The 15,282-nt window shown below is 43.0% G+C and overlaps 1 protein-coding gene across 1 annotated transcript in view; it reads right to left on the bottom strand.

The window, feature by feature from the left end:
- Window positions 1-15,282, bottom strand: part of elp4 (elongator acetyltransferase complex subunit 4) — a 51,931-nt gene that overhangs the window by 27,047 nt on the left and 9,602 nt on the right. The window contains exons 6-9 of the mRNA XM_054617703.1: window positions 12,468-12,552; window positions 9,834-10,022; window positions 5,547-5,655; window positions 3,002-3,108 (exon numbers count right to left, since the gene is read on the bottom strand). Of these exons, the coding sequence (XP_054473678.1) occupies window positions 3,002-3,108; window positions 5,547-5,655; window positions 9,834-10,022; window positions 12,468-12,552 (490 nt within the window). The remainder of the gene's footprint in view (window positions 1-3,001; window positions 3,109-5,546; window positions 5,656-9,833; window positions 10,023-12,467; window positions 12,553-15,282) is intronic.

Raw genomic sequence — 15,282 nt, 5'->3', positions numbered from 1 at the left:
GATGCACAAATTAATGACAGCCAATCAAAGTGCCAGAGAAGCCAACACTAGAACATAAAAGGGTATAACAATGTGTGTTTTGATTGATTTGATGCATGACTGGTGATACGATACAATGTTCTCTGGGAAATTCCCTGACACATAAAAATGTGATGGCCAAGGATTCTGACTGACATTTCATATTAGATGCGTTCTTGTGTCAACAAACGCAGCCATTTTGGAATTTTGAGCTTTGGTTATCACTCTTTAAACACTTTGTGCACGGGGGCAATACTGGAGTATGGTTACCATTCAACAAAAAAACTCCAATAAAGCTCCTTAAACAAGGAAGGCAGACAAAGTGTGGGCTTTACAATGTGCTGCTGGGATATATGACACAGTATCCAGGCCCCACAGAGCTACAGGGATGCTCTAGGCCTCTGCCCCCTGGTCTGCCCAATACAGAGGCCTAATTAAAAGACCATTGAGGATAACCACCTTGACTTTTACAGACCATATAAATCTATACTGGAGTGGCCTATTCAGGGGGTCAGAGAAAGGAGGGGGAGCGGGCCAATGCAGACATGAGAAAGGGTAAGAAGGATGGTAAGAGCTGGCAGAAAATGAGAAGGGGTTGAACGTAGGATGTGGAGTAGGTTTGGGTGTCGGGGTGGGGGTTGGCATTCCTCTCCTCCCCCCTCACCTCCTGTCTGAGACAATAGGACTCACTAAGAGCCGAGGACCAGAGGGTGTGATAAGGTAATGATAATGTAATGAGGACCAATCAAGAGCCTGAGCTAAGAGGAGGGCCTCTTAATTTGTCTCCAGAGTGGTAGTTCAGTGACAGATTGATTGCTCTGAGTGAGAGCGATGATGTGACACATGCAAAATGGATGCGTCTCTGAGAGGAACAGAAAGAGGATAAAAATCATGGATCAATATGAATGAAGAAATGGAATCCGGTGCTGTGTATACGCCCCATATTCTATACCGGCAGAGCAATCATTGCTACCCAAATTGACAGTTCACACAAACAGGGAATTGAGCAGCACAGCCAGCAAGTTGAGATGCTGTGTGACCCGTATTAAACTGTGTGGGAAATGTGAAATGGCTCTACATGCGGACACTCTCAAACCTGAGATTTTCCGAGGAATATTTGAAACAATGTGTGAGGGCAACTCACAGCTCCGGAGGCACTATGACGCTAAGCCAGTTTTCAAAAGGAACCTCTAGAACGATTCAGAATGAGCTGTTGAACTGCAAGTACCAGGTGTACAGGGAGTAAGTGGGAGACATTGTTTGTTGCTGGTACATATTGCCAAACAGTACAGTGAGAAAAGGTTTTTTAGAGACTGTGGAAGTTATGGATGAAACTATTGCTATAGGTCTGTCCAACACCATCAAAAGGTAACCGGAGACACAAAAGTAATGGGACAATTTGATTGCACAAACATATGAAAGTGTCACTGTGATGAGAATGTCTGCAGCGTACAGACCTTGATGAAGGAAACCTATCTAAATGGCCATTTTGAGCCCTGCTATGCACACCAGCTCAATCTCACTCTACAGCAGCTGTGCTCTGCCAGGGGTGTTGAGGGTGTTTATCTTTTACCTAAGCACCTTCACCACCTTCTTCTCAGGGGTCTCCAAAACGAGTTTCAGCCCTTACAGAGGCAACACAAAGGCCATCAGCTGTCAGTGATGCAGCTGGAGTCAGCAGTGCTCTTGTTCATTTTAATGACGGGCATTTGTGAATAATAGGAATATATAAAACCTCAAAAATGACACAGCAAATTGAAAGATTGGCCACTTCAACACCTGATGGAGCAGATAAACCGGGTAGAAAAGTATATCATTAATAAAGCACCAGTTTTGAATAAGGCATGCAACATCATCTCAAAGATTTTAAGAGCGTGACCACCTTATCGCTGCTAAAATAGTTGACAGCAGTTTTTTTATCAGAGTTTCTTATTTTTGAGGAGCCACATGATTTTAACACCTGCGTCCTTAAAAAGTATCTCAGAGGACCAACCGCCATGTGTCTTTTCTCTTCAAGTGAGCTTTGAATTGGTGACTGAAAGACTTTGTTTATCTGACTTCCGTGTAAAATTTCCGTAGCATACTTATTAGCCTTTATCAACAGGTACCCTCTGTCTCTTCCTGCTTCAGCATGCAAGCAGTGTTTGTAAGACTATCACATAGTCTCATTTGACCTACTCCTGAAGTTCTTCTGGTCATGTTTTAGAGGAGTCAAAATATGAATTATGAACCATTTTTTTCTAACTAAAACTCCCTTTGATCACACTGCCATTCCGATGATCTCATAGGCTACACCATGAGGTACTGTAGGCTTTTTCTCAACAGGTCACGGCTGTTGCCAGTTGAATGAATGAACAGCGACCTGCCAGACAGAGCAAGCAGCACCAACCAAACATATATGATTGTGCAACCATGTTAGTTACGGTTGCTTCGTTTTTGTTTGTCATGGCTGGTTGGGGACATGTTCATGCGTTAATATCTTGACCAATGATTACTCCGTACTTCTTCAGTTTATAATGTGAACTATACTTTTAACTTTACTCCCCAAGTATTTTGTCATTGCATATTCATGAATATAGAAAGAGATTTTTCTCACTCTGTTGCCTCCTAACACCACACTAGAGTGTGGCAACAACAGTCAATAGCTTCACCTTTGATTTTGACACCCAATAGTAGATACAGGCTGGCAGAACTAACGTGAGAGACTTCTCATTATCATCAGCACTTAATTTCAGCACTGCTACAAACATGATGAATGGGAACAAACGTAATGGCTTTCTCAATAAATAATTACTAACAGAATTTCAGCTCTTGTTTTATGTTAATGGTTACATGACAAGATACAAAAACACATTAGAGGAATAAAATTGGGGCAACAAAATAAAACAAAAAAAATCTGATTCTGACAAGAGGGTAGAACCCTTAACAGTATGTTTTGTTTGTAAAGACACTCTTGCTATGCTGAGTAACCTTGACAACTTACCTCAATGGTGAACTGCTTTCTCTTGAGCTTAAAGGCCAGGTCCTTGTGGTCGGGGAGTTTACTCGCCAGACAGTTCAGGTGAGGTACTTGGCGTACATGCAGCAGGCCTGTGAAGGACAGTGACAGCAGATTAGAACTAAATAGGCTGAACAGTGCATACAAACTGGAGTAAAAGTACAAGCAAGATATTTCAGTGTGCATATCCACTGTGTACATGTTTTACGTTAAACTCTGGCAATAAAATACAATCTAGACAAAGTTGTGTTCTTCATTTTTAAAGGGTAAAATCTTGTTAAAAGTAGTGCAACTTACAGACGATCAGGGTAATTTCTTTCTCTGTCCAAAGTTTTCTAATGCAGATTTCATACATGGAGGATTCGTTTGTTACTTTACCCATATCAGGCAATTTCTATTTAAATTTGACAAATTCTAGAAAATCCTAATATTTATACATTTCATATAACTTGAAATGTATAATGACACCTGAAGGGAGTCACAAAAACACTTTTTTTTCTTGATACCTTCAAAAAGGTTGTTTTTATTAAAAACAAGCGTGACAGTCAGCATCTTAAAATTAGTTTTTTTCCAGAATCTACCTGCCGATTCCATATTGCTGGAGTCTGACGGTTTGAAAATGTTGCGCAAAAATCAATGTTATATTTTTTCCATATTTGATTTAATGTTTACTGAGCTTGTTTACTTGGGGGAATTGATTGAATGAGTAGGACAATAATTGACAAACTGTGTTTTTCAGACATCTACATCTTCATCATAGTTAGATTAAGTGAACTCTGCTGACCAGAAACCAGAATCATGGTGGTATTGCATCACTAAAAGTGTAAGACAAATCCACCCAAAAAAATACTTGTTATCACATATCTATAAACATTTCAATGTCGCCTTTCCTACTCTCATCTTTTTTCTTTACAGACTGGAGCATGGCTGTACTGTATTTTTTTAATTTGCCAATTAAACGACACATTAGAGCAATGAGGACCGACAGCGAACATACAAGTTAGGGATTCCTGCAAAGGATAGAGGGAAGCTGTGGCGTATTATTTTACTCTTTGTTTCTCTTTTCCTGTCGCCACAAAGTTATATTTTCATAAAATTGGAAAGTACTGTAGAAGTGGGTATGGTTAAACGAGCGTGAGAGAGAGAGAAGAAGAGATCGAGGGAGAAATGGAGAAAGGGAGACAGACAGAGAAAGTGGGGGATGGTGGGTTCTCTCCTCTGTGCACTTGGGTGATTTCCCCTTGCCTGATTTGCAGTGACAGGCTTCCCAGCATGCTTTGAGCAGCCCTGAACTGCTGCCGCAAACACGCACGCACACGCATCCGCACGCACTCTCACACTCGTACCAGATGCGTTTGCACTCATGAACACACATCAAAACAATCATGCACATAAATGTATTTCATAACCCAACCACAATTTCTCTGGCTGGTTAAACAGATGGCAAATATATTCTTGAACAAGAAATTCAAATAGTATTAATTGTTTTTTTGTACATTTTTGTACTACAAAATTAGTTTAAAAAAATGCGATACAACGTCCATAAGTTGAATGGGTTTACATGCCACCTGCCTTTACAAAGCAGAGGAATGCGATCACTGAGGGATGTGTTATCTAAATAAAACATGCTGTTGGATGAAACCAAAATCTGCCATTGAATATTTTTACTCCTCATCCCTTCATCTGTCACAACCGGGGCTGTCTAACCCGAGGATCGGAGGGAGGGGGGAAATTAGAGGAAAAGCGCAAGAGTGAGTCGAAGAGTTCGAGAGGCACGGCTAAAAATACTCCACTCGCTTAAACTGACCTTTATGCGCGAAGAGTGCAATAAAAAAGAGGGAAGCAAAGAAAAGAGAAAGAGGGGAATGGTGAGACCGTAAAGGAAAAGTGATGGTGAGGACCGAGAGAGCAGGGACAAACTATGTTGCCCCCTTCCTTTCTTCGTTTCCATCCCTCAAATCGTCCCATACCAGTGTCCTCTTTCATACTGAAAGCCTTGCCCTCCATTTATTAGCAGAGCATGCTGGCCATGGAGACATTGAGTGAGGGATGGAGAGATACAGGCAGAGAGGAAGAGAGAGTGATGGTGAGAATATCGATTCCCCAGTGTTGGTCTGCTCTGCTCCAGAGCCTCAGGGGTATGGGACTGGGGATGGAGAGGGGGCGAGGCGAGAGGGAGAGAGGCTCTGCTGGAGGGGGGGGAGGCAGGGATGGAAGGGGGTGAGGGTGCGAGGGAGAGGGGGTACAGCGTGGCAGCTGAATCCCCCCGGCCTGTCTACTGAGGAGCACGTCTGATTGAGCAGCAGCACACTAACACGCACTGACAGCCTGGCCTGCAAGGGGGCTGCCCTGCCTCCATCCACAGCCCAGCCTTAATGCACTGCTTGTGTGTACGTGTGTGTGTTTGATGGAAAAGAGACAGAAAGATAAGCGAGTGTGTGTGTGTGTGTGTGTGTGTGTGTGTGTGTGTGTGTGTGTGTGTGTGTGTGTGTGTGTGTGTGTGTGTGTGTGTGTGTGTGTGTGTGCTTACCATGGTAATCTTTGTAGAGTGGGTTGGTCTCTCTCTCAGAGCCTTTGAATGATTCCAGGGCTATGGCATTGTCACATAGCCTGGTTATGCTGCCCATTAGAGCTCTGTCCTGTAGGGTCGAGAGAGGGAGGGAGAGAGAGAGAGGGAGAGAGAGAGAGAGAGAGAGAGAGAGAGAGAGAGAGAGAGAGAGACATGAGCAGGTAATTAAAAGCCACCTGACGGGCCATCAGTGTTGCAATTAAATTAGGTCATCATGTCCCGTGGCCAGGTCATTTCTGCCCATGGCTTAGGTTGGGGTGATGAGGTATAGAGGGGAAAGAGCCCTGATAGGGGTGACACAGGTGATGTTTGGGGGTGCAGTCAAATGCATTTACACCTTACATCAGGCATACATATACAAAAGTGACGTGGGAAAAGTCAAATCGAAACACACCGAAATTATCTTTGCTTCATCAAACAACATTTTTTACGCAAAAGTTCACAGTTGGTGCACACTCTCAAACCTGCACATGGCAGGGGAGGATAGAGGGGAAGTGGGAGAAAGCAGCAAAGGCTTGATGAGGAGAGCTCCCCCTACTGGTAAGGTCGGTGATTTGACAACAAAGAGGACACATCAGGGGCGAATACAGTAGATAGAAAGAATGAAGGAGGAATATACAAAAGGGTGGAGGAGGGTAAAGAGAGAGGAGGGGGAGCGAGAGGGACACTGGGATGGAGGGAAAGAGGGAGTCCTGCATTATTAATCCCTTTGCCTCTTGAATCATTCACATCCTTCTCTCTGTGTTGGCTGCCACCGACTAATGCAGTTTTCATGCCTTCATGTCTTTTCCCCACTCTTTCTTCTTCCTTTTCATTTTTGTCCTACTTTTAAAGTATGCATATCCCACCACACAGGACCGCCAGCACTTACGGGGTATCTGAGGTCACTCAAATGCCTCAATAAAGCCATCGTAACAGTTTGGCTACAACAAATTATTAAAAACACTAATGGCACCGTATGGCCAATAATGTCAGTGCGAGAGAGAGGAGCTGCTAAAACTTTACATGTGCTAACTCGTTTAGGCCATACTAATTCTTCTGTGCTTACTGAAATACAAAGATGAGGCTCCTTGGCAAAGACTCAAAAGTTTCAAAGTCAGAGGAATCCAAAGTGTCCACACAGAACTGCTCAGTTCAGTGGCAAAAGGGCAGAAGGATGTCAGTAAGGCATGTACATGCTCCATAGCTCCTTGAGTTTTAAGAGGTAACTTTTTTCTTATTTATAATTGATATGGGACTAAAGCAAGAGTCACTTCAGTTCTGCAATGAAAGTCTATGCCGGCTAAATTAGCTCAGATTCCATAAGTGTAAGCCTTTAAATACCTTGAACCTCAGCTGACCGTCACTGACAAGTCATAGGAAGAGCCTCACGTTCATTTACTCTGCAGTATCTTAACTTGACTGGGTAAACCACAGTCCCTTCATGTAACTAGCTTCTGAGGAACCCCAATTTTGTCACAGTTGTTAGGGTGAATGGGTTTTGTTTGGCTGTATGGCTCTCTGTATTTGTGTTTGCTTGTGTGAAAATGTGTGTATGGTGTAAGCAGAATCTACCCCAAATTCAATACATCACTCTGATGGAGGAAGATGCTTTTCCCTCTGCCTAAAGTCTTGGGAGAGTAGAGTCTATATATGAGACTAAATAAATATACATCATTTCCAAGGCTAGAAATGGAAGCAGGACTTTCTCAAAAAATGTGATTTCAACTGGAGACACGGACAGTTTCTCCATTCAAATTTTTTTACTGATATGAGAGTTGTAGTTATCATGATGATTATATGAGAGATTACATTATATGTGATGGGATCACACCAGCCTCAACACCAAATTGAGCTAGGGGCGTAACGCTGGGAGGCCAATTACCTCTGCCCCACTTCCTACCCTCTTACTTTAGCATCCTTGCTTGGACCACCGCCATCTTCAAACTCAATCTTAATTTTAATCCCAACTAAACACCTGTAAAGTTTTGTTACTGCATCTTGCACAGTTGTGTTGCATTGACAAAATCTTAAATATAAAATATTTTATGACATATGAATCATTCTATCGATCCTTCAAGCTTTACATATGAGAGGGTTTGCTGCTTTTCTTTGTCATATGTGATTATGACAAATTAAATATATTTAAGTCTGGACTGAGTTTATGGCTCTGGGAAGTTGTCATCACTGTTTTTCACGACTTTCTGATATTTTATAAACTAAATGATTAATTAAGAAAAAAGTCAGCAAATTAATTGATAATGTAAATAATTATTAGTTGCTGCCCTAAAATTAAATGACCAAATGTAAAGGTAAATTGAATAAGTAAATATTTATGGAAAATTTCAGGGGAAAATCGATGGTTACTAAAAAGAACCTGCAGGTTTTGTAACCCCACCCCAGTACTAAACAACTCCAACTGACTAAACATTTGCATAGGTCAGGACACCACTTCGCCTGAGCAGCAGGTGAGGTGTGTATGGATGCATTTTAGGAAAGTCTGTGTATTTTGTGTTTGTGTGTGTTTACTGGTGGGGATGGGGGTGATGGCAGGAGATAGTGTGATGGAGGAGGACCAGGCTAGGACAAGCCTAATTAATGTTTCAGATGGACAGTGGCACTGGGCTGCTTTGAGGAGGCTTTCAGTGAGTTGCTCAACTTCCCAAGCTGCTTAATAATAGATAGAGAGTCCAGTGTGGTCTCAGCCAGCTAGCCCTGCTACTAGTCTAGACAGTCTTCCAAAGGCCACACTCCGTTAACTAAGCTAATTATCTAGGCAAAGGCACTGGCAGAATGAAGCTTTGCAAACATATCAATTCCTACCATACCATGCCCACTGTTATTAACTCAAAATGAGCAGCCTGCAAACCTTGGTGACCTCAGCTGATCAGTTAGAATAATTTTTTTACGACAACACCACCAAGTGTGATTTAACTAATCATTAGGTAATTTCATAGATGCCCATCTTCAACAGCCTCTCATTACCTCCGTGTTGGCTAAGTCATCCAACACCTGATTCAGTCCAAATTTTCCCCCCTCTACTCTTCATCCCTCGCTCATTCAATTCACTCCCCAGGGTGGAGAAGGGGGAGGGGACAGATTAAGGGTGGGAGTCCAGGCCAGAGAGGGACAGGGGGACCGCTCCCACCACAGCTGACATCTGCTAGTTAGCCACTCTACCTTTTTTGACTAGGCCAAGGCCGCTGTGCACTGAGCATATAGGCTTGGAGCCAGAGCATGTTGAGGAAACACAGCTGTTCGGAAAGTTAAGTATCAACCTATATCTTTGTGTAAAGGATCAGACACAATGCAGCGTCCATATTCTTAAGGATGGGGACTATAAGGAAGCGAGGTGATTTAAGTGAAGGCGAGATAAAACATTTGAGCAGAAAGTCTCAGATGGCTATTCTGTAGAGTGTGCGTCTATGGTCGACTGTCTGGGGGAGGGCTGTGGTTCGCCATATGCTTCAGCAGATGACTCCACCTTCACACTGAGAGGCCAGACTGTACACAGACGCATGCACGCGGACTCATACCCCCCAAACACTCACACACACACCCCCCCGCACAAACACAGCCAGAGATACACACAACTACAAGGAGGGATATTTTGTAAGAGAATAAAATGCATACACAGGCACACACTCTCATTGTGTACAGCTTCAAGTAATTAAAAGCCCAAACAAACAAACTTAGAGGCCTTTGAATGAAGTGTGCACTCGACTGGTTCTGTTGGTGGAGCGATGCGTGAGGAAGAGGCCCCAGCGCAGGCCTGAGTCATACCAGGGTGACACTGGACCACAGGGTCAAGAGGAGGCCCCACTACAAAAGACGTCAAACTTTGTTCCCCATTAATGAGAAAGACAAAGAAAAAGCACATGGGCCAAACATCAACCCACGCACAGAAAATCATATTTATATAAGTGTCTATAATATGTAATCTCAAGTCGATTCAACTTTAGCATGTTATTTATCCCTCTGGTGGCAATTAAAGGTAGGCGGTTTGGACACAACCGAGGAGCAAAGACAGAAAGGTGAAGAAGAGAATAAAGCAGAACTTTCTGCAGTTATGACTTGTTAAGCTTGTATATCATGGGATTCTTACAGGACAAACTGGTCTGAACTAATTAAAACTAGCATAAATAGTGGATATATCAGTTATATAGCAGGGTTAAGGTGGCTAACCAGATATGTTGTATTCTAAGTGCATGCTGATGCTTATGAACCGTGCTGTGAAAAGTTGTTCCCATGTGTCCAAAGTTGTCTTACCTGGATGAGATGTGAAGGCACAGTAACTACTGCAACTGATAGTGATGACCTCAGCAAAGCACGCAGTCCATAGAGAAAGGTACTGAGGGCGTGGCCATTTCTAGGGTTGTCATGGCAACTCAGGTCATCGCCCCACAGAGCCGAGCCAAGAGAGGGAAGCCCAATTCGCAGGATGTTACGCGACTTTGACTATAAGAAAAAAAAAAACAAGCAAAAAGAAGTGTTCAGGAATACAAAAAATGTGTAAAAAGTCATACAAATATCTAATTTGCTACACAAGTAAACACACATACTAATGCAGGAATACAGTTTTATTCGATTTAAAGCTCTCCCATTACATCTTAAGAACAAAAGGCTGCTGCTTTTGCATTATTTTGGAAAGGTGCTGTTATGGGTAGTATTCCCAAACTCTGGGAGAGAGCGACTGGACAGTCTGCTCACCAGCACAGACGATCGGAACACAGTGCCCAAACGTGACTGGACACAACTGCCCAATCACAGAGGCCATCTGACACACGCACAATGGACCTGTCAGACAGGCTTCCAATATGGCCGCCACCCAGAAACCCCAGCACATTCTTGGCACAACAGCGATGCTCTGCAGCCAAGGGGGCCTGGGTAAGGGTGGAGTGCCTTCCCTTGAAACCCCCACCCCACAACAAGAGATCAACAGTAACCCACTCTCGCGAAGACGGAGAAAAAGTGGCCAAACAGTGGTGGGAAATATATCACTGCAACTGAGAGAATGGAGGCGCCTGTCCAAACTGTGAGAGGTTTTTAACCTTTACTACAATTGCCTTTTATTTGGGGGTTTCTTCAGTATGGCTCCTGATGACTGAGGTGAAAGCGAAGCTTTGGCCTAAAATCAGCTCACTTTTCCCTTTTTTTTCCAAACTTCTCCTCTCTTTTATCCCTCCCACTCTATTATCTCAACCCTCCCAGAATCTCCTCTACCCCACTCCCCATCCCTTCCTCTCCCAACAGTATGACCTAAGCTTCGTTTGGACCTGGACCAGAATCACAGGCATCTAAGAAAAATAAACCCCATTGTTTCTGGGAGTTTTTAACAGTTGGCTCATAGTTTCCATAAGGAGGACTCTCACACCGAACTCTACATTCATCCTTCTCTACACCATTCAACATCAGTGCTGCATCTTTATACCTTACTATACTTAGTGCTGTGTGTGTGTGTGTGTGTGTGTGTGTGTGTGTGTGTGTGTGTGTGTGTGTGTGTGTGTGTGTGTGTGTGTGTGTGTGTGTGTGTGTGTGTGTGCCTTTGTCGTTATTAGTTATGCCCTTTCTTTGTTTAACACGCTTTGCCTACACAGGTCTTGGGGGCCACAGAATTAGAATTCTATTTCTATGTCTGCAGCCCAGCAGGGGGGTCTTTGGTAACACGACTGTTGCTGTGGCATAAAGAGGAGAGGCCAAACTTAACTCCTATAGTTTAGCCTATAGAAAAATCAGGGAACAGTGCCAGTTGAGTCCAGCCAAGGACCAGAGGCCAGCCATATAGACTATAGCCAGCCTGGGACCACAACCTAATCACAAGCCAATCCCTGTCGAGACTCACAGTCCTGCTGCCACTCCTGTCCCAGCCATCTCAAAAGACTCCATAAAAATATGGTCTAGGAGATTGATCCTTGTTCTAATCTGATATTAACATAACACAGTTTATATGAATTCTGTATCTTGTTATCAATCCATGATGGCGGATTAACAAATAAACTAAAATAAATTAAAACACTGACTATCACCCATACTGAGCATTCTTGTGCCAGTGCCCATGTCGCTCAGTGCCAGTCTGCATTCCTGGACTGTGCCAACAGCATGTCAGGCGGCCACACTGCTTTAATGATGTCAGCAGTTAATCCGGCGTGAGTGACAGCGCTCGGGGAGGGAGGGTGGGGGGTACTGGAGGTAAATCCTGTGTGTGAGTGACAGGGGGAGAGGTGGCTCCAGGTGACGAGCAGAGGGGTCACTGAAAGTAGGTGAATAAGGCGTGGGAGGCGAGTAGGCACACACACACACATTCATACTGTATATATACATATATATGTATACAGGCACATCACAGTGAGAAGTTTGTCCTGTGGGAAACAGACGGGGCCATGGATGTTTCTGGCGTTCTGTGAAGCACTGGTGATTATTAAAAAGATGTATGTCAAAGGTAAGACACACACAGATGGGACACACAGGTGAGGCCAACCAGAGCAGGTGAAAGAGAGGAAAACAGACTCAAGAGAAGTGGTGTTTGAAATGTGACAGAAGAGCTCGGGGTCACAGATGCAGATCTATTATCTGTATCTTTAAAATGCTCCTCTGATGAACATCACTCATAATAATTTAAATGCACAATAGTCAGAGACATTTGCAACACACAAACATGTTAGCAGCTGTAAGTTAAAGAATTCCCCTTGAATGACATTTTGTGAATGAACAGAAACAAATGCACACCTGTGTTGAATCACTGATAGTTGCAGCCTGCTGAAGGCCTATTGCATTTCGCCAATGTTTTTTATCAGAGAACAGAAAAAAAAACCAAATCCACAAACAATAGGAGCTGATTAAAAAGGTGTATATTTGGAAATTGGAAAGGATTTTTGGTGGAATGGCAGTTCATTCACTTCTTACCATTGGGGCTGCTACGTCAAAGCCCTGCCTGTTTATGACCTCTTGAAGTGACTTCAGCAACGCAGAGTAGGACTCAAGCATGGGACTGAGAAGAGCACAGGACAGAGGAGAGGGTGAACAAAGTGGAGAAGACAACCAGAAAGAAAACACAAAAAGGGTTACTTAGGACGTGTAAAATGTAATTGAAACCATTTTGATAAAACTGGGCCAAGCCTTTCACCACAGTAGCTTAATCCTATATGACTGCAGCATGTTCCTCCTGACTGTGCTTTTCTGGAGCCACTGAAGCAGACAGATGATCCATATCAAGAGATCCAATTAATTTATTTGGTTGATTAAATTACAACATGACTGGTTCTCTGTCAGCTCCCCGAGGATCTGATTGTGCCGAGACAGACAGACAAACAGACAGATGAGACGTGCATATGCACAAACAGACACACAACAAAAGACGATAAGTGAGAAGGGGAGGGGGAATTAATGGGCTGATATCTAGAATTAACAGGGAACAGCATTTTGGAGTTTAATCAGGGGTAAGATGTGCACTATTGACAAAGGACATCCAGTACCATCAGAGCAGCATTTAGAAACAGTCAAGGGATGGGAAACTGCTGAGCCCATCATGTGTTTACAGGACGGCCAATAGGAATGTTAACCCCATCATTTTACACAAGTCTCTCGACTTAAGAAAGCCCTGCCATTGTAATGACCACTCTGTGGTGAGTCACAGTGGGCTACTATGCCAGTTGTCAATTTCACCTGCAGGCTACAAAAGCTGATACACATAGATTGGTCACACACCAATAGCCCTACATAAAGAACAATAATACATACTCGTGTTGATTACACTTGCGCCAAGTACATCTATGTACTCTATTTCAGTTATTCAGTCCAACAATGGTGCCTCCTGACCCCGCTGGGGCTAATGATAGAGCTGGTTTGTTGAAAGAGGGACACCTACCCTCCTTGGCCTCTCTGCCCATGCCCCTGATCTGAGGTAGGGGGCTGGGATGGTTTGACATGCAGTTGAGCAGGAGGCTGCCTCTGGTTGGCAGCCATTGTGTGGGACGGCATTGTTTTTTAGCTACCCCTACTGAGCACCCCTCATTCAGGTACCAAAAAGGTCTAGGTGCTTAACCACGGGGGCTAGTGCGTCAGCTAATTAGGATCATACACAGGGAAGCTTCTTTATTTCGGTGTTCCTCTTTCAGCGAGGAAAGAAAGGAGGAGAGCAGGGGGATGCTTGGTCTTAAACAACAGGATCTGTATCACCTAGAGAGCAATTTGTGCCAATTATGCCTTCAAGTGAAACGGAGCAATTTAACAGCTAGGGTATCAACATGGGGCTGTGGACACGTGCAAGGGGGAGTAGCCTGCTTAGGAGTTTGTGTGGTACATGTGCGTGTGTAATATGCTAAGTGTGTGTATGTGTGTGTGTGCGCGCATTTATGTATGTGTGTCAGTATTGGGGCGGGGCTGGGGGCACAATGGTGTGGTGCAGGTGTAGTTTCCTGCTGTCAAAATGTCTGTAAGATCTATAAACCCATTCAGACACCATAGCAGCACAACAGTTCCACCATGTCACTCTTACTCACTACACTGACACACAACAGTGCAAACATCAGCGGAGAGGATATTTTATTATTTTGTTTGTATCCTATCAAAAGGCATTGTTACGTCCTGAACTGATATTTAGTTAAAACGTGAATGCTGTCAGCCTCATGTTGCACACTTGGGAAAATGTATACTTTAAACCTGTATATCCACAACATTTAATGTGTTTGCATGGGTGCTCTGTTAAACAGTCCCTGTTTGCTGAAATAAAGAAGAGGCATTCTATAAAGCCTCCTCCACATCCTCTGTGCTCCAGATTGCTGTATTTACTCAGTGTGTGTGAGTGTGCCTTCGTGTGCCCTTGTGTGTTCAACAGCACTCTCTGAGTAAAGAGCCTGTGTGACCTCTGAACCCGAAATACACTCAACGCAGGAGAAATCAAACAGACGCTGAGCAAACAAGACCCTTATTTGAATAGACATACACAACCTTTCCAAGAGGCTGAATGTCTTAGGCCAATGGCCAGCTACTCGGAAAAGAGGATGAACCAAGCTGCTTTTTAACTGAATTGTTTAACTGTTTAAAGTTTTTTATTTTATTTTTTTTAATCAAGGAAACTCACATTTTGTTAAATTTCATTTAAATTATATTATTAAAATTGTAGTTGCTTGGACTTCAGCAGTAATGATCAATATTTTTACAGATTTTAAGCAATTTAATAAATCTCAGCAACTATTTACTAACAAAATTAAGATTGTATACTGTACTGTACTTTATTAGAGCTTAAACTGTTAATTGATTGATCAGCTGATCTACAGAAAATGATTTAATGAATTGAATCCATCTTTTAATCAGAAAAATCCCAGATTCACCAATTCCAGCTTTGTTTTGTGGACTGTTTGGCACACAAAACAAAACATCTGAATTTATTAAATTGGGCTCTTGTTTCTCCTGTCATGAATTTAAACTATTCTGACCGTTTGTAGAAAAAACAATGAATCCAGAAACATAAAAATATTAATTTGTAATTAAAACAATATTTGGTTGCAGCCCTACAGTATATTAAATTCTTATAAATGAGTATCTCAAACTAAAGGGTTCTACATGATACTAGGGAGCTGGTTTCCCCCTCTCAGCTTGACTTTTCTCTATTGCACATGCTGGCTGCGGGGCTTCTAAAGTATGTGCTCTTTAAATTACGTTAGTCTGTCTCCATTGTTGGTTCACCTGTATTCTGTGAACGATGCCATGTTTGCTTACC

Source organism: Anoplopoma fimbria, chromosome 2 (assembly GCF_027596085.1).
Source record: "Anoplopoma fimbria isolate UVic2021 breed Golden Eagle Sablefish chromosome 2, Afim_UVic_2022, whole genome shotgun sequence".
Lineage (NCBI taxonomy): Eukaryota > Metazoa > Chordata > Actinopteri > Perciformes > Anoplopomatidae > Anoplopoma > Anoplopoma fimbria.
This window is presented reverse-complemented; position numbering and strand designations above follow the sequence as displayed.